At 42.9% G+C, this 19,774-nt stretch overlaps 1 protein-coding gene across 3 annotated transcripts in view; it reads right to left on the bottom strand.

Annotated features, from left to right (window-relative positions):
• The window catches only part of LOC144590621 (antiviral innate immune response receptor RIG-I-like), a 59,921-nt gene that overhangs the window by 24,599 nt on the left and 15,548 nt on the right, over nt 1-19,774 (bottom strand). Inside the window, exons 2-6 of one of the 3 annotated variants that reach the window (XM_078395119.1) lie at nt 9,554-9,890; nt 6,854-6,985; nt 5,480-5,658; nt 2,748-2,898; nt 1,981-2,079 (exon numbers count right to left, since the gene is read on the bottom strand). In XM_078395119.1, the coding sequence (XP_078251245.1) occupies nt 1,981-2,079; nt 2,748-2,898; nt 5,480-5,658; nt 6,854-6,985; nt 9,554-9,659 (667 nt within the window). In that variant the 5' untranslated portion in view covers nt 9,660-9,890. Of the gene's footprint in view, nt 1-1,980; nt 2,080-2,747; nt 2,899-5,479; nt 5,659-6,556; nt 6,723-6,853; nt 6,986-9,553; nt 9,891-19,774 lie in introns of those variants that run through there. The other 2 variants (XM_078395120.1, XM_078395121.1) reach the window with 2 other exon arrangements.

The following is a 19,774-nucleotide window of genomic DNA, read 5'->3' as shown; positions in this document are numbered from 1 at the left end:
GTGGCTGCTGCCTAATCCCACTACAGTTAACTGCTTGACAGCTTGAATCAACTACAGTTTCCAAGTGATAGACATAAAATGCTGGTATTTATTCACAAAATGCTGGAGTAACTCAGCAGGTCAGGCAGCATCTCAGGGACAGGGCTTTCTCCATCGCTGCTCCCACACTCTGGAACTCACTACCCCAAACCGTCAGAGACTCCTCCTCGCTCACCACATTCAAAACATCACTGAAGTCTCATCTGTTCAGCACTGCCTTCAATCACTGACCATTACCTCACCTTCTTTTTCCTTTTCTCTTCGTTTACTCATTTATCTATTTATTTTCTTTTATGTTTTAGTAAACCCTGTAAAGCGTCTTTGAGTGTTAGAAAAACGCTATATAAATGTAATGTATTATTATTATTATTACCAGCATCTGCAGTTATTTTCTGACATAAAATGCCGGAGTAACTCATCGGGTCAAGCGGCATCTCTGGAGAAAATGGATTTGCGACGCTTTGGGTTGAGACTTCTTCAGACCTTTCTCGACCCAAAATGTCGCCTGTTTCTTTTCCCCAGAGATGCTACCTGAGTTACTCCAGCATTATCTTTGGTGTAAACCAGCAATATGCACATCCTTCCTACACAGTTTCCCAGTAGATTGGAGCAAGGGTGGCCTTCCAGGCAAGTTCCAAATCCCAAAGGGGTGTGATGGAGTCATTCAGATTTTCTCCCCCAAGTTGCCTGGATTTTAAGCTGTTCATCCAGGAAATCTCTCAAACCCAGATGCAAGGAGGTGTCCATATGATCATGGGGAGGATGTGCCATCCTTATCGGATGAAAGGTCTTCTTTCTCCACAAATGCTGCCTGACTTGCTGAGTGTATCCAACATTTTCAGATTTCCAGCATCAGCTGTGTTTTCCCCTCAATAGCCACCCCGTTGTGCATTTAGGCAGCCTAAACTCATATTACAGTGAAGATAAAGCTATACAATTCATGCTAGCTAATTATTTCCCCCTGATTTGCAGGGTAGGCATTCCTTTATTGAGAGTCAAGCTCATGGAAGCAAAACAATAATTAAACAATGGAAAGTGGTATAAATGTACAGTAGGTCAGTCAGTATCAATATATGCAAATACATATTCTGAATGGAAGAACCCCAGATTACTGGGAAAAGTTAAAGTTATAACCAATTTTAAGATGTGCTGAACGAAAGGAGATATGGAGAGGTCAAAAGGAAAGGTCTGTGATAAGGTAAGAGGCAATGATGGAGCGCAACTGAAGCTGAAGGGAAAGGTCTTTTTATTAAGCACATAACAGCCTTCTGTACAGCCTTAACTATTTCATATCATAAATCCCACCGTTTCTAAACGGCAGCTGCTGGCAATGATTTTTATTCTTTCAGAATCATCATTTTATTTTATCTATATTCCCTTTTAGGTTTTTCATTTCAGATTTCCGGTATTTGAACTATTGGTGAACACAAAGACTGGGTGGAATAATTAAATCCACCCTGTGAGGAAGAAGAGTCTCGACCCAAAACATCACCCATTCCTTCTCCCCAGAGATGCTGCCTGTCCCGCTGAGTTACTCCAGCATTTTGTGTCAATCTTCTAATTCTGACCTCTCAGTTACCTGTTTATTTAATCATTACACCACTGGGGACCATGCCTTTGATATCAAACTGCTATGCTGGGGAATTTCCATCCATTCTGCCTCTCACCTCCTTAAAAACTTATTAATGATCAAACTTTTACTCTCCTGCCCTGATATTCGCATGTGGATCTTTACAAGTAAGTGTTTTGTTTGATATCCCTATTACAAAGTGCATTGGGATGTTTTTGCTGTGATTGATGTTGGTATTCAATTGACCTCTCCTTCTGCTCTTTCCTTGGTCATCTGACTGGTGTGGTTGGGGGGGATGGATGGAAATTTCCTCCACAGGAGCTGATCTACCAGCGTACAGTCAACAAAATAACAATGCAGTTCATATTTACGTGTGTGGATAATTGGCGCACTGCAAGTATCCATGTCTTCTGGCTGTTCTGAATAGTCCATGACAGACTCTGTTTTTACAGAGCTATTAGATAAATCATCTGTGGAAATAGGTCAAGAGTCACACAACTAGTTTTATAGTTTCACACATTTGCCCTTCACAAATAACTACAAAGATGGTTACTACTACACCTGTCTCTATACCTCCTCCCTCAACTCCGTCCGACCCTGACAGTCTTTTCAGGTTCACTTGCACCTCCTCCAACCTCATCTTTTCCATCCCCTGTTCCAGGTGTGGACTCGTATATATCAGTGAGACCAAGCGCAGGCTCGACGATCATTTCGCTGAACACCTCCGCTCAGTTTGCCTAAACCTACCTGATTTTCCGTTTGCTAGACACTTTAACTCCCCCTCCCATTCCCACACTGACCTTTCTGTCCTAGGCCTCCTCCATTGGCAGAGTGAGGCCCAGCGCAAATTAGAGGAACAGCACCTCATATTTCGCTTGGGCAGCTTACACCCCAGCGGTATGAATATTGATCTCCACGTAACCCCTGGTTTCCCTCTCTCCATCCCTCCCCCTTCCCAGTTTTCTGACCAGTCTGACTATGATCTATTCTACATTTTCCTTGATCTCCATCTCTTTTGATCTACTTCTTTATCTCTGTGATTCCCTCTCCCCTGACTCAATCTCCCATTTTGTTAATTGACAACATTTTTTCCTTCTGTGACACTGCTGAAAATATGCCAGCTATTTTTTGCTTTTACCTGCTTTTGAAGATAACAGAATTGTCACTGCATTATAGTCGTACGTTTCCATTGCAAATTGAAACTCCTTAAAGAACTGTGGTTTATCTGATCTTTGCAAACATTCGAGTAACTTCTCTGCTCCTGCTATATCGCCCTTGTGTTCAGAGACCTGCGCAAATATTTGACAAGTCAGTGCACTTATTCATTTACAAGGGGTGGTAAATAAGGTTGTTGGACTCAAGGAGGTTACAGAGGCAGCTTAGTCAGGTCTGCGCTGAGGCTAAATTACAATGTGTAGAAGAAGGTTGTGCTGGTGAAACCATCTTCTGCAACCCAACAATCACCTGCTTTTTGACACCCAGTTTGGGTCGTGCCCAGATCTATCAGCTCCAGATCCCATCATAATCTTTATCCAAAGATGTCCCAAAGATTGAATTCCTTTGGTGAAATGAGAGTGAGTGTGACATCAGGCCAGAGTTTGGCATCAATGAGCTCTGGTAAAACTGAATGGGTATCAAAAGGAAAACACTCTAATGGTTGGATTGGAAGAAGGTGGTTGTGGTTGTTGGTGGTCAATCGCCCCAAGCCATCACTGCATGAGTTTGCTGGGCCAACCATCTTCATTCTGTTCATTGTAAAGTCAAAATTGGGATTGTTCTTCACAGATGCAGCAACCCATGCCTGCATGCAGCAAGAAAGACTCTGGCAATATTAAGGCGTGGGCCAATGAGTGATAAGTAACATTCACACGACTTGCATTGAGTCAGTCAGACAGCATGGAAACAGGCCCTTCGGCCCAACTCCCACCCCATGCCAACGAATATGCCCTATTTAAGCTAGTCCCATTTTCCCCGAATTCGATCCCTCTCCCCTAATTCTTACCTATCCGTACCTGTAGAAGTGTCTTTTAAATGTTGATATTGTACCTGCCTCAACTACCTCCTCTGACAGCTCATTCCATATACCCACCACCAGCGGCAGACATTGATTGTCTCTAACATTAGAACGCCTCTGGAACTACCTTTGCCGTTCAATATCATTACCGTCATTGAGTCCCCCACTCATTACTACCAGGTTCACCCATGATCATATACTCAACAAGACCAGCAATGTAAACACTGCGGCTATGGGAGCAGGTAAGAGACTAGGTATCCTGTGGTGAATGACTCACCACCTAACACCCCACCTTTTAATGGCACAATTTGGCACAGTGGTAGGGTTGCTGCCTTACAGCACCAGAGACCCGAGTTCAATCCTGACTATGGGTGCTGTCTGCACGGAGTTTGTATGTTCTCTCCGCGACCACGTGGGTTTTCTCCGGGAGCTCAGATTTTGTCACACATTCCAAAGACATACAGGTTTGTCGGTTAATTGGGTTCGGTAAGTGTGCAGGATAGTGCTAGTGTACAGGGGATCGCTGGTCAGTGCGGACTCGGTGGGCCAAAAGGCCTGTTTCTGCACTGTATCTCTAAACTAAACTAAGTCAAACAAATGATGGTATACTCCCCGCTTGCTCAGATGAGTCCAATTCCACCAACTACCAAAGATAGGCACAAAGTGCTGGAATAACTCAGCGGGACCAGCAGCATATCTGGAGAGAAATGAGTGATGTTTCGGATTGAGACCCTTCTTCAGTCTCTCCAGAGATGCTGCCTGTCCCACTGAGTTACTCCAGCATTTTGTGTTAAATCTTTGGTTTAAACCAACATCTGCAGTTCCTGCATTCACCAACTACCAAGCTGCACAACATTATCGAGGTCTAGCTGGCCTACTTGTCTGGCACCCCATCAATCATCATTGGCACACAGTGATTTCAGTGTGAACCATTTTACAAAATACACTGCTCTTACTACACTGGCAGCACCTCCCAAATCAGCAACCTCTCCCACCGAGGATGAGAGCAGTCGGGCGGGGCATGGGTACTTGCAGGTTTCCCCTCTAATTCACATCATACCCATCAACAACTAGAGAGCAGTCCTGAGCTACTGTCTACCTCATTGGAATCCCTCGGACTATCTTTAATCAGACTTTACCTTGCACTAAACATTATTCACGTTATTCCCTTTATTGTGTATCTCGTACACTGTGGATGGATCGATTGTAATCATGTCTTGTCGTTCCGCTGGCTGGTTAGCATGCAGCAAAAGCTTTTCACTGTACCTCAGTACACGTGACAATAAATTAAACTAAACTAAACCTGCATACATGATACTCCTTTATCATCACTGGGTTAAAATCCTGGAAATGCCCCCCAAATAACCTAGTGGAGCACCTCCACCTGAAATATTGCATAGATTCAAGACTGCCGCTATTGGGGTGGGTGATAAATGCCAGCAATACCCAGATCCTAAAAAAATAAAACATCTAAAAATAAAGCTGCACCACATAGAGGTGTACATGGGGGAATTAAAACCTTGGACACATGGAGGTTTTAAGTTTACTTTAAAGGGAGAAGAAATAAGGAGAAAGTTGGAGCGATTTAGGGAAGGAATTCGACTTTGAGGCACAGGCAGCAGAAGGCAAATTCTCATAGCTGTGCCAATAGAGTTGGGAGTGATGCAAAAATGGGGAAGTAAAGAGTTCTAAGGCTTGTTAACAAAAGAATTTGAACAGTGAAAAAAATGACAATATCTTTAAATGTTCTCGTGATTTTCCAATCTAATGGATGCTAAAGACTGAGCATTAATTCCTGGAGAAGCCTCAACAACAACCCAACACCTTCCCCACTATCTTTAAGCATTTAGGAATACCTTGCGAATCTCTTCATATTCTCTGGGTAGCAGGCATTGCATGGAATTAAGAACTTCATTTGGTTTTATGTTAGAAACAATCGTTGGAGAAATGAGAATCAAAAGCTCTTTATATTCACGCAGATTTTCAATTTGAGAAAAATCAACATTCTCTATGGCGTAGTGCAGACCAGTGTAACCTGAAAACACAACAGACACAGAATGTGAAATCACTCAAGTTACCCACTGAATAGCCTACACTGGGTACATTAGTAGCCAGGTTCAAAAGGCGATATGTGTGTGTTTGTACTTTTACCATTCAGTAAATGAGAGAAACGTTAGCAGCCTTTAGCCTTCTTAGGAATCATTGGATAATAGGCAAGGGTGTATGACCCAATCAATCAATTTATCTCAGTTTTAAGTTGACTGCTTGCCTTCATTTGACACTCTGTGGGTCATAACTGTGACTTAACTGTGGAACATTCTACAAAGCATCTGGTGTAAGCAATTTGGCTTCTCTAGCCAGCTACCTCATTCAACATGGCTATAAAATCCACAATCTTCATACCAACCTCCCAACTGCATTCTTTGATTCCAATGCCTAGAATGTGGTCACATTATAGGAAAATGAATGTATTCCAGACAGACTGGAACACAACAATGATAGTTTCTGAGTCGAATTTCACTATTCTGCTAATTTCAAGGCAATGGAATTCTTCAGCCTCATTTATGAATACGAATGAGCAATGACATTCTCGATTCCAGAGAGACTCCCATAAATGGTCAACTCCTCATCCCCCAAAGAAAGCCCCGTTCAACATTACTTTTCCAGAAAAGAATTCATTCTCCTTTACTTATTGCATATCATCTAAATTCTTAATCATTTTCCCCAAATATGATCATACCTTTCCATGTCCCTTCACTCTCCCCTCAATTGCACAGTGGCTCAAGTAATGTATTGTATCCTTGTTCCTGCTGAGAAGGCTTTATCCACTAAAAGCTGCGGCATTGGTCAATAATCAGGTTCAGAGTGCCTATCTTTGAGTAAACTATTTGCCTTTAATAGTGAGGCATTACAGAAGTCATAAAAAGACTTGCGTTTGTACAGCAGCCTCCGTGTCCTCAGGACATCCCAAGTCATTTCCCAACTAACGAAGTGCCTTCGAAGTATAATGCAGAGAACAGGGTTAGCCAATTTGGGAACAGCAAACTCCCATTAATAGCAGTGTAATAATTACCACATAACTGTGTTTTGATAATGTTGCTTTGGGGATAGATTTGGCCAGGACGTTGCAGCAAGCTTTCTGGCAAGCTTGAAAGTGATATTTGAAATCTTTTACATCTAACAATATGAAGCATATGATTATAATGTTTACACAACAATAGGTCACTCACCCGAAGCTCTAAGTTGATCTAAAAATGCTTGATACCATCCTACTTGTTCCAATCTAACCAAGTTTTCAAAAAAGAGTATTGCAGAATTTGTGCAAGACTTTTCTTCCAGGGATAAAATCTCTTCAACCTTAACTGCAGAGAGAAAACGTTAGTTTTTTATTAAAATGGAGAAGTGCTGGGAGAATCGAACAATGGAACACAGGCCTAGAGAGAGAAACAAGGTAATATACAGGGATTGCCAACTTAGGTGAGATTTATTTCTGTTGGTTTCACCACATCTCCAATTTCCCAGTTCCATCTGAGAATGCAGGAAATATTCAGTTGGGAAAAAAAGTTAATAGCACAGGTCGACGACCTGACATTAAACTGGAAGACATAATAGATTTAAAACGAAGCCCTGGCCATTCTGATATCTCAAATGAAAATCAACTCCTCCCATCATTTGGTGTTCTCTCGGCTAAGTGCCCGAGGCCAAATCTTGTGGCTGAAGTGGTGCAGCTGTAGAATTGCTGCCTTACAGCTACAGAGACCCAGGTTTGATCCTGGCTAGGTATGCCGTCTGTATGAAGTTTGTACGTTCTCTCTGTAAGCGCATGTTTTTTTTTTCATGTGCTCCGGTTTCGTCCCACACTACAAAGACATACAGGTTTGTAGGTTAATTGGCTTCGGTAAAAACTGTAAATTGCCCCTAGTATGTAGGATAGTGCTAGTATACCGGGGGGGGGATCACTGGTCGTCGCAAACTCTGTGGGCCAAAGGGACTGTTTCTGCACTATATCTCTAAAGCAAAGTCTGAAGTGGGATGGCTGACTCAGAGATCCAGTTTCCACGCAGGATGCAGGATGCGAGGTTAATTGGCCACTGTAAATAGCCCCTCTGTGTAGGTGAAGTAGTCGAATCTGGGAGAATTTGATGGGAATGTGGGAGAATGATTTGGATTTGGTGGGTTGAAGAACTTCTTTCTGGGCTGTAACTGGATGACTCTTTGACTTCTGACTGTGTTCTTTTAACCCTCCACCACATCACTTCCTCTTGCCCTTCCACTCTCAAAAGGCAGCTACTTTTTCTTGAGTGATGGCCAAAATGTGTTGCAATGTTTTCCTCTGATGTAATCATCTCCACCAACATAGCATCAGAAGTCTGGAGATGATTTATCTGATCTACTCAAAAAAAGAGAAAATCCTGGAAATAATCAGCAGGACGGGCAGCTTCTGTGCAAGTTTACTTATTAGTATTGATATTGGTTTATTATCGCCATGTGTATCAAGATTCCATCTACACCACGCTGTCTTGGAAAAGTAGCCTACATAATCAAAGACATGTCCTACCCCAGTCATTCCTTCTTCTCCCTGCTCCCATCCGGCAGAAGGTACAAAGGCTTGAAGGCGCACACCACCAGATTCAGGAACAGCTTCTTCCCCTCTGCTATCACGCTACTGAATAGTTCTTTCAAAGGCTCAGGTACTATCTGATTTACCTCTACCCTATTGATGACATTGGAGTTTGTCTATGGAACTGGTGTGGTACAATGCTGAGAACTATATTCTGTATCTTCTGTATCTTCCCCTTTGCTTTATCGATTGTATTTGAGTTTGACAATTGTATGTATGGTTTTCCTGATCTTTTGGATAGCATGCAAAACAATTTTTTTCAACGTACTTCAATCATAAAACTGAACATACAGTGAAAAACTTTTTTGGCGTGCTATCCAGGTGAATCATACCATACAGGAGTACAATCACAAGTTCAATAAGTTGTGCAAAAAGAGAAAGGAAATAGTGCAGAATATAGTCCTGCAGCTACAGAAAGCGCAGAGAAAAAGATGCAAGAGCTACAATGAGGTCCATGGCGAGATCAGGACCATAACCTTAGCTTCTGAAAGGTCCTTGCAAAGTTAGATAACTGTAGGGAATGAAGCTCTTCTTGAATCTGGTGCTACTTCCTTTCCAGTTTTAGCATCTTCTGCTTGACGGATAAGGTGGATAAGGGAGAATGACTGGGGCGTAACCCTTGATTATGTTGGCTGCTTTCCTGAGGCAGGATGAAGAAGCCCAAAGGGAGGCCTAAAGATCACGTACAGGCTTGTACAGAGAAAGCAGATTGGAAGTGAGATGAGGGGCCAAGAAGGTGATGTTTAGAAGCAGAAGGCATGACCAGAATATTCAATTAGTACCTTGCACCCATCTTTACTAAGCAGGTTTTCTGCCAATGTCCCCAGTTATTGAAAGGAGGGGGGGGGGTGAATTTTCTCCGGAGACAAGAGATTGTCGTTTTGAGACAAGTGATTGCTCCCTATTCTGAGACTTCTATTCAGTGAGTGACATTTCCTCTTTACGTCCAGCAAGCACCAGGGGGCTTAACTTGCCTGGTCTGTTTGAGGCTCGAATACTGCACCCATTTCACCTGGGACTTTACGAGCGGCACTGCCCCGAGTCAGGATTTGACACACTGCCCCGGGTCAAGATTTCACACACTGCCCGGGGTCAGGATTTGACACACTGCCCTTTTCGGGGGCAAAGCTGCAGGAAATGTCGTAAAACGAAACCGGTCTTGCATGACATCACATTACGATTTCCCCCTGCAAAGCTCGACTCGGCTTGAAATTGCTCCAAGCAAGTTTAAAACAACATTATCTAGGACTCAGTCCTAGATTATCTATCCGTACACAATACACGTAATGAAAAGCAAGAACTCACGCACCCTGCGAGAGAAATTCTGCGAGAAATCCGTGGATGTATCTCGGCCGAAGAATGCCGGTGATATAGCTTTTCCATTGCTTCAATTTTTCTCTGTCAACTTCGCTCATTTTAAGTCACTTTGATTTAAAAAAACAAATCAAATAATGTTGACTGCGATCTGAGCCAACGTTGCAATCTCTCCGCTTTCGCAGCTCACTGGAGTTTGTGTTTCCGCAGCTGGGCTGTTTATAAACACACAGTCCCCGCCTCCATCTGCGCAATTTCCAGTAAATGGAAACCAAACCGATGCAGCTTTGAGAATCGGAGGTTGAAGATTTAATATACACCGACATTCACATCTGGGTAATAAGAAGAGTAAATGTTAAAAAAACAACTTGTTTAAAGAAGTGATTTTGTTTTCATCTTTCACCATGCATTTCCAATCAGTATCAGTTTCGATTCCTTTATCACTTTCGTTTTCTCCCAGGGACACAGCCCTTTACTTTCCTCATAGGGACACAGCCCTTTACTTTTGTTCTCAGAGGGTGATGTTTGCCTGATTGCTGAACCGGGCAAGAACCGGCAGCGTGAAGCTGCAATCTGTTATCCCCACATTAGTCAGGAAATTGTGTTAGGTAAACTGTTGGGACTGAAGGCAGATAAATCCCCAGGGCCTGATGGTCTGAATCCCAGAGTACTCGAGGTGGCCCTAGAAATTGTGAATGCATTGGTGATCATTTTCCAATGTTCCATAGACTGGATCCACAGTCCTGTGGACTGGACGGTAGCAAATGTAACCGCACTTTTTAAGAAAGGAGGGAGAGAGAAAACGGGGAATTATAGACCAGTTAGCCTTACATCAGTAGTGGGGAAGATGCTTGAGTCAATTATTAAAGATGTAATAGCAGCGCATTTGGAAAGCAGTGATAGGATCGGTCAAAGTCAGCATGGATTTATGAAGGGGAAATCATGCTTGACTAATCTTCTGGAATTTTTTGAGAATGTAACAAGTAGAATGGATAAGGGAGAGCCAGTGGATGTATATCTGGACCTTCAAAAAAGCCTTTGTCAAGGTCCCATACAAGAGATTAGTGTGTGAAATTAAAGCCCATGATATTGGGTGGTAGGGTATTGACATGGATAGAGAACTGGATGGCAGACAGAAAGCAAAGAGTAGGAATTAACGGGTCCTTTTCAGAATGCCAGGCAGTGACTAGTGGGGTGCCCGCAAGGCTCAGTGCTGGGACCCCAGCTATTTACATTATATATTAACGATTTAGACGAAGGAATTAAATGTGACATCTCCAAGTTTGTGGATGACACAAAGCTGGGTGGCGGTGTGAGCTGCGAGGAGGATGCAATGAGGCTGCAGGGTGAATTGGATAGGTTGGGTGAGTGGGCAGTTGCATGGAAGATGCAGTATAATGTGGATAAATGTGAGGTTATCCACTTTGGTGGCAAGAACAGGAAGGCAGATTATTATCTGAATGGTGTCGGATTAGGAAAAGAGGAGGTGCAACGAGACCTGGGTGTCCTTATACATCAGTCACTGAAAGTAAGCGTGCAGATAAAGCAGGCAATGAAGAAAGCTAATTTGGCCTTCATTGCTGATTGGCCTTCATTGCAAGAGGATTTGAGTATAGGAGCAAGGGGGTCATACTGCAGTTGTACGGGGCCCTGGTGACACCGCACCTGGAGTATTGTGTGCCGTTTGGTCTCCTAATTTAATGAAGGACATTAATGCTATTGAGGGAGTGCAGCATAGGTTCACCAGGTTAATTTCCGGGATGGCAGAACTGAAATATGATGAAAGAATGGGTCGACTGAGCTTGTATTCACTGGAATTTAGAAGGATGAGCTCGAAGGGCTGAATGGCCTACTCCTGCACCTATTGTCTATTGTCTATTGTCTATTGTCTATGAGAGGGGATCTTATAGAAACATAAAATTCTTAAAGGATTGGACAGGCTCGATGCAGGAAAAATGTTCTCCATGTTGGGGGATCCCAGAACCAGGGGTCACAGTTTAAGATTAAGGGGTAGGCCATTTAGGACTGAGATGGGGAAAAACTTTTTCACCCAGAGTTGTGAATCTGTGGAATTCTCTGCCACTGAAGGCAGGGGAGGCCAATTCACTGGATGTTTTCAAGATTGAGCTAGATTTAGCTCTGAGGGCTAAAGGAATCAAGGGATATGAAAAGCAGGAACAGGGCCCTGATTTTGGATGATGAACCATGATCATATTGAATGGCAGTGCTGGCTCGAAGGGCTGAATGGCCTACTCCTGCACCTATTTTTTATGTTTCACAGTCGAAGACTTCAACAAAGCCAGTTCGAGGAAGTCACTTCCTAACTAACACCAGCACATGTCCTGCAGCACCACATGATCAAAGACCCTCGACCACTGATATTCCATCAAAGATGTCTATTGCTCCATCACCCTCGGTCTCACTTTGGGAAATCCGGCCACCTGGCTCTATGTAGAGGCAGCGACTGAAGAGCATAGCTCCAGTGGTAAGGACTGCACTGAGCTGGTCAGGGGAGGCAGAGGAACGACTCCATGATTCCTTGAGTCGGTAAACCAGGCATGTTCAAATACTGCGCAATGGACCTGAACAAATATGTTAAGGCTATTACTGACTTCATAAGGAAATGTGTGGAGGAGTGTATTCCCATCAAAATGATCTCGGTGTTCCCTAATCAGAAGCTTTGGATGAACCTGAAGGTCAAGAAGAACCAGATCTTGGGCATTCAAACCCGGCAATCTGGGTTCATATAGGAAATCCAGGTAGGACATGGATAGTACCATCAGAAAGAAACACGTTTGTTCTAAATTGGAGGGTAAGACAGATGTTCGGCAGCCCTGACAGAGTTTTCACACCATCATTTCCTATAAGGCAAAACCAGTGGCAGCAATGCATCACTCCCAAACGAGTTCAAACCATACTCTGAAAGGGAGAACACAAATGTGCCTTCTCAAGCCCCCATAGGTCCCAATGGCATGGTAATCTCAGTCACCAAGAAGATTCTTCATAAAGATGATCCTCAGAAAGCATCTTAAAACTTGGGCAGACTAACTAGCTGGAGATTTTGCGGACAACTGCAACCTCCGCAAGGATGCATTCTCTGCCCCTTCTTTACTCTTCTACACCCACGACTGTGCAGCCAAGTACAGAGCCAACTCAATATACAAATTCGCAGACCACACCACTGTAGTGGGCTGCAAAACAAATAATGATGAGATGGAAGTACAGGAAGGAGATTGAGAACCTCATAACCTGACATCAAGACGACGACCTTTATCTCAATGTCAGCAAGACAAAGGAGATAGTAATAAACTTCAGGAAGTCGAGATGGTTGAAGCTAAGGCCAAGAAAGCACACCAACACCTCTACTTAGAATGCTTAGGAAGTTCTGCATGTCTCCAACAACTCTGACCAACTTCTGCAGATGCGCCGTAGAAAGCATTGTATTGGGATGCATCACAGCATGGTTTGGGAACGGCTCCATCCATGACCGCAAGAAATTGCAGAAAATTGTGGACACAGCCCAGATCATCACACAAACCAACCTCCCTTCCATTACCTCCATCTGCACCTCACACTGCCTCAGCAAGCCAACTAGCATAACCAAGGACAAGTCTCATCCCGGTCACTCCCTCTTCTCCCATCAGGCAAGAGGTACAGAAGTGTGAAAAACGCACACCTCCAGATTTAGGAACAGTTTCTTCCCAGTTGTTATCAGGCAACTGAACCATCCTATCACCAACTAGAGAGCAGTCCTGAGCTACCATCTCTACCTCATTGGAGACCCTCATTAATCAGACTTTACCTTGCACTAAATGCTATTCTCTTTATACTGTATTTGTACAGTGCACTGCTCGATTGTAATCATATATAGTCTTTCCACCGACTGGATAGCACACATCAAAAAGCTTTTCACTGTACATCGGTACACGTCACAACAAACTAAACCTATCACTACTCAGGTCCAAGGTTCCCATAGGGCTTTAAAAGGGCTTCAATTATACCGGTGCCTCAGAACAGAAAGTTAAAATGCCTCAATAACTACTGATCAACGGCACTCATGTCCATGCTTTGAAGTTGCTTATGGCACATGTCAAATTTAACCTTAGAAGGATTTGAACCCACTACAATTTGCATGCTGCCACAGCAGATCAACAGGGGATATAATCTTGCTGGCTCCCCATCCTGCACGGGACAACGTGGACAATGAGAACACATACGTCAGGCTGTTGTTCATAGACTACAGCTTGGTGTTCAACAACATCATCCCTTCCAAGTTGTGTAGGAAAAAAAACTGCAGATGCTGGTTTAAATCGAAGGTAGACACAAATTGCTGGAGTAACTCAGTGGGTCAGGCAGCATCTCAGGAGAGAAGGAATGGGTGACGTTTCGGGTCGAGGCCCTTCTTCAGACTGATGTCAGGGGAGAAAGATAGGATGCAGACGGAGACAGGAAGACTAGTAGGAGAACTGGGAAGGAGGAGGGAATAGAGAGGAGAAGCAAAGACTACCTGAAGTGGGAGAAGTCAATGTTCAAAACCTTCTCTTTTGAGATGCTGCCTGACCCGCTGAGTTACTCCAGCATTTTGTGTCTATCATCCCTTCCAAACTTGTTATCAAATTCAGGGAACTGGGTCTTTGCACATCCCTATGCAACAGGATCCTTGACTTCCTCATGGACAGACCACAAGCACTACGACTTGGCAACAGCACTTCCCCCTTGATAACCACCAGCGCAGGAGCATCTCGGGGCTGTCTGCTCAGTCCCCTGCTCTACTCACTCTATACTCATGACTCTGAACCCACAGATCCAATGCCATCTTTACATTTGCTGACGATACTACCACTGTTGGACGAATTACAGGTAAAAATGTGGGAATATAGGAGGGAGAATGATAATCTGATTGAATGGTGCCATTCTCTCAACGTCCAAGAAGCGTTTTGTTGACTTTAGAAGGAGGAAGCCAAGTATCCACAAACCTGTCATCATTGACGGGTTGATGGTGGAGAGTCAACAACTTCAAGTTCCTGGGTGTGCATATCTCTGAAGGTCTGTTCTGGGCCCAGCACATTGGTCAAATCATAAAGAAATCTATCAATGCTTCTACTTCTATAGAAGACTGAGGAGATTTGGTATGTTGATGAATACTCTCTTGAACTCCTACAGGTGGGTGGTAGAGAGCATATTGACTGATTGCATCATGGCCTGGTTTGGCAATTTGAGTGCCCAGAAAAGATTACAAAAAGTGGTGGGCACTGCCAACTCCATCACAACTACTGACCATCAAAGGGATCTATAGGAGTCACTGTATCAAAAAGGCAACCAGCATCATTAATGAGTCACATCACCCTGGCCACACACTCATTTTAACTCTACCTTCAGGAAGAACTTATAGGTGAAAACAGAGACCACAACCCAGGCTCTTGAACCCTATAAACTCTAACTAAACTATGAACTATAGATGGCCTTTGGTTGCACTTAGGACTTTGGGCTTTTATGCACTAGTATTGCGGTTATTAATTTATTGTATTTTCTTTGTTTATCACATGTTATCAATGCGCATTGTGTTTACAGGCCTGTTATGCTGCCGCAAGTAAGAATTTCAATGTTCCATTATGGGTACATTTGACAATTAAATATGCTCGACCATTGGGCAACTGAACAGCAAATAAGAGGTGGCGACTCCATCACACCCTCTTCCTCAATGGTGGCCAATTGCAACAGACAATGGTAAGACATTTGCTCCCACCATCAGCTGTTAGTGTGAGGGGGATGACCCACCTTGGAATCAAAATATTGTTATGAAGCAGGAGGCTGCTATTCAGCCAGGCTGGAGTCTATGCGTGAAAATTATAAGACTATCTGGAGGAATCTGCTTTTTTTCCCCCTTAATAAAGACCTGCAAATTATCTTTTTTCTCATGCTAATCCAATGACCTTTTGAACACCCTGATTGTTTTCTCTACCTTTACAGGCAGTGATTTTTTGCCTATTTTCATTCAAATTATTTTCCTCACGTCCCCTTTGCTCAAAACTTTAAATTTGTGCTTCCAGCTCTTTGGAAAAAAAACCTCAACCTTAAACAATTTCACTTTTTTTAACCTCAAATAAAACAGGTTGAGATCTAGTACAACTTCATGAGGTTTCCTCTTATTCCTTTCCCTGAGCGGAACAATTCGGGTTTCTCCAGCATGGCTTGTAGCAGAAATCTGTCGTCACTGGAACAATTCAAGCACCTTCTGCACATCTTTCCTAAAAGGGTACAACCAGAACCAGACATGATTCAGTGAGATATGGAGTGAACTGAAGGATTATTTGCAACTTCTATATTCCTATGACTGTAGAGTTCATCTATTTTGGCTAATTACGTACCATAAAATAGAGACACAAGAGACTGCAGATGCTTAATATGGAGAAAAAACAAACAAACTGCTGGAGGAATTTAGCAGGGTCAAGCGGCTTCTGCAGGATGATTAATGTTTCAGGCTGAGACCCGGCCTCAGGATTAAGAGTGTAGCGGGGAGATAGCCAGTGTAAAGAGGTGCGAGGGAAAAGCGAAGGGGCTGGCAGGCAATGGGAGGAAATAAGTGAGCAGGGGACAGTGTTGCAGTGCTAATATTTGACCCAAATATATTGATCATTCCTTTGCCTCCACAAATGCTACTTGACCCGCTGAGTTCCTTCAGTAGTTTAAAAAAAAACCATAAGATCTATGATAACAGTAAAGGTTAAATGGACCACCATGATTTATCATAATTCATGCGAGAATTTTGACAGAAATTTGCAGGGATTATTTAAAATAATATGCATTTTGTGCATCTTCAATTTTCCCTAACTAGCCTTAGGCAAAAATTAGTTTTTCAAAATAGAAACATAGAAAATAGGTGCAGGAGTAGGCCATTCGGCCCTTTGAGCCAGCACCACCATTCAATATGATCATGGCTGATCATCCAAAATCATTACCCTGTTCCTTTCTCCCCTTATCCCTTGGTTCTGTTAGCCCTAAGAGCTATATCCAACTCTCTCTTGAATACATCCAGTGAATTGGCCTCCACTGCCTTCCATGGCAGAGTTCCACAGATTCACAACTCGCTGGGTGAAAAAGCTTTTCCTCATCTCAGTCCTAAATGGCCTACCACTTATTCTTAAACTGTGACCCCTGGTTCTGGACTCCCCTAACATCGGGAACATTTTTCCTGCATCTAGCCTGTCCATTCCCTAAAGAATTTTATGTTTCTAAAAGATCCCCTCTCATCCTAAATTCCAGTGAATATAAGCCCAGTTGATTCATTCTTTCATCATATGTCAGTCCCGTCATCCTGGGAATTAACTTTGTGACTCTACACTGCACTCCCTCAATAGCAAGAATGTGCTTCCTCAAATTAGGAGACCAAAACTGCACACAATACTCCAGGTGCGTTCTCACCAGGGCCCTGTACAACTGCAATAGGACCTCCTTGCTACGATATGAAGCGGCACGATATGAATCCTCTTGCTATGAAGGCCAATATGCCATTTGCTTTCTTCACTGCCTGCTGTACGTGCATGCTTACTTTCAGTGACTGGTGAAAAGGACACCCAGGCCTCCCCTTTTCCTAATCTGACACCATTTAGATAATAATCTTCTTTCTTGTTTTTGCCACCAAAGTGGATAACCTCACATTTATCCACATGATACTGCATCTGCCATGCATCTGCCCACTCACCCAACCTATCCAAGTCACCCTGCAGCCTCATAGCATCCTCCTCGCAGCTCACATTTCCACCCAGCTTTGTGTCATCTGCAAATTTCTAGATGTTACATTTAATTCCTTCATTTAAATCGTTAATATATAATGTAAATAACTGGGGTCCCCGCACTGAGCCTTGCGGGCACCCCACTAGTCACTGCCTGCCATTCTGAAAAGCACCCGTTAATTCCTACTCTTTGCTTCCCGTCTGCCAACCAGTTCTCTATCCATGTCAATACCCTGCCCCCAATACCATGTGCTCTAATTTTGCACACTAATCTCTTGTGTGGGACCTTGTCAAAGGCTTTTTTAAAGTCCAGATACACCACATCCATTCTCTCTTCTTTATCCATTCTACTTGTAACATCCTCAAAAAATCCCAGATTAGCCAAGCATGATTTCCCCTTCATGAATCCATGCTGACTGACTGATCCTGTTACTGCCTTACAAATGTGCTGCTATTACATCTTTCATAATTGACTCAAGCATCTTCCCCACTACCGATGTCAGGCTAACTGGTCTATAATTCGATTTTTTCTCTTCCTCTTTTTTTTTGTTGCTACCCTCATGCACAGGAACTGATCCAGGCTATAGAACATTTGGAAAATGATCACCAATGCATCCACGGTATCACAAAATGCTGGAGTAACTCAGCAGGTCAGGCAGCATCTAAGAGAGAAGGAATGGGTGACGTTTCGGGTTGAGACCCTTCTTCAGACTTCACATCACCTGCTGAGTTACTCCAGCATTTTGTGACCCATCAGTCTGAAGAAGGGTCTCGACCCGAAACATCACCCTAGATGCTGCTCTCCTAGATGCTGCCTGACCTGTTGAGTTACTCCAGCATTTTGTGATACCTTCGATTTGTACCAGCATCTGCAGTTATTTTCCTACACCAATGCATCCACGATTTCTAGGGCCACCTCCTTGACTACTCTGGGATGGAGACCATCAGGCCCTGGGGATTTATCTGCCTCCAGTCCCAACAGTTTACCTAACACCATTTCCTGACTATTGTGAATTTCCTTCAGTTCCTCCCTCACACTAGATCGACGGATATGAAACATTCTGAAATTATGCCCCAAATCATATTCTATTTTAGGAAGTCTCATTTAGACCTACTGTTAACATTCTGCATTTTGTTGAATATCAATTTTAATTACCAAAAACAAGGTGGTCCTCAATCACATCTAAAACCAGAAAATTTGATGACTGAGTTCAGTTGAGTCTCCGACCCAACATGTTTTGTGTTTCTCTTTCCACAGATACTGCCTGGCCTGCTGGGTATTTCTAGCATTCTCTTGTTTTATTTCTTGTTTCCAGCATCTAGTTTTAAAAAAAATCAATTCTCAATTTAAAGGCACTTAAATGAAAGTGAGACCATGTTTTCAACCTGCAACAAGATAATAGTTAGAGGTGTATTTTGTGTTTCATCGTCCATTACAGTCATGCTGGTTGTACTGTTTCTTCTGATTGAAGGACATTCAAATGTAATAAATAAGGCTTTAATTAGGTCAAGGTGGAGAATAGGGTAGATCAATGTTCTCCTGTCTTTTTGTTCAGAAAGTCATTCTTATTAGTTTCTTAATTGATTTAGTAGTATTCATTATTTAAATACATATGCTGGGAAATGGGGAGCAAGGATTTGGGGTGAAATACAACAAAACGAGTTTAACAGCCGTGTTTTTTGTAAAAATGCATAATTGAGCAATAATGACTGTTCGGCATATCATTAACAATTGTTGTGTTACAGCCGCACAAGGCATTGGCAAAGCTTCATTTAGAGTATTTTGCTCAGTTTTGGTCACCCTGCTATAGGAAGAATGTCATTAAGCTGGAAAGAGTGCAGAGAAAATTTACAAAGATGTTGCCAGGACTCAAGGGCCTAAACCAGGTTCAGCTGGCTAGGACTTTGTTCCTTGGAGCACAGGATACAGAGGGGTGATCTTACAGAGGTGTGTACAATCATGAGGGGGATAGAGAAGGTAAATGCAGAGTCTTTTTCACAGAGTAGGGGAATCAAGAACCCGAGGACACAAATTTAAAGTAAGAAGAGAAAGATATAATGGGAACGTGAGGGACAACTTTTTCACACTGAGGCTAAATGGAATGAGCTGCCAGAGGATAGACAATAGGTGAGGAGTTGTGTTAAATCCTGCTATGGAAAGATTGAGATAGCCAATGCCACTAATTCTATTAAATGTGAGACAGCCAATGCCACTAATTCTATTAAATATCTAACCTTAAGATTTGAGCTTGCATGTGCAAAAAGCCTACTAACACAAATAGCAGAACCACTGCCCTTGTACAACTTGCAGACATGCAGAATGACTAACCGCAGATAACTGATTTTAGCAAAGAATGGAAAACAAACAACTTCATAATTGGAGGTGATCCACTTTAAGCAATTTTGCTGATAACCAACCTCAAAGGGTGAAAAACAACCCCATATTTGAAGAGGACCAATGACATCATGCTAATGGATGACTG

Source organism: Rhinoraja longicauda, chromosome 3 (genome assembly GCF_053455715.1).
Source record: "Rhinoraja longicauda isolate Sanriku21f chromosome 3, sRhiLon1.1, whole genome shotgun sequence".
Taxonomy (NCBI): domain Eukaryota; kingdom Metazoa; phylum Chordata; class Chondrichthyes; order Rajiformes; family Arhynchobatidae; genus Rhinoraja; species Rhinoraja longicauda.
This window is presented reverse-complemented; position numbering and strand designations above follow the sequence as displayed.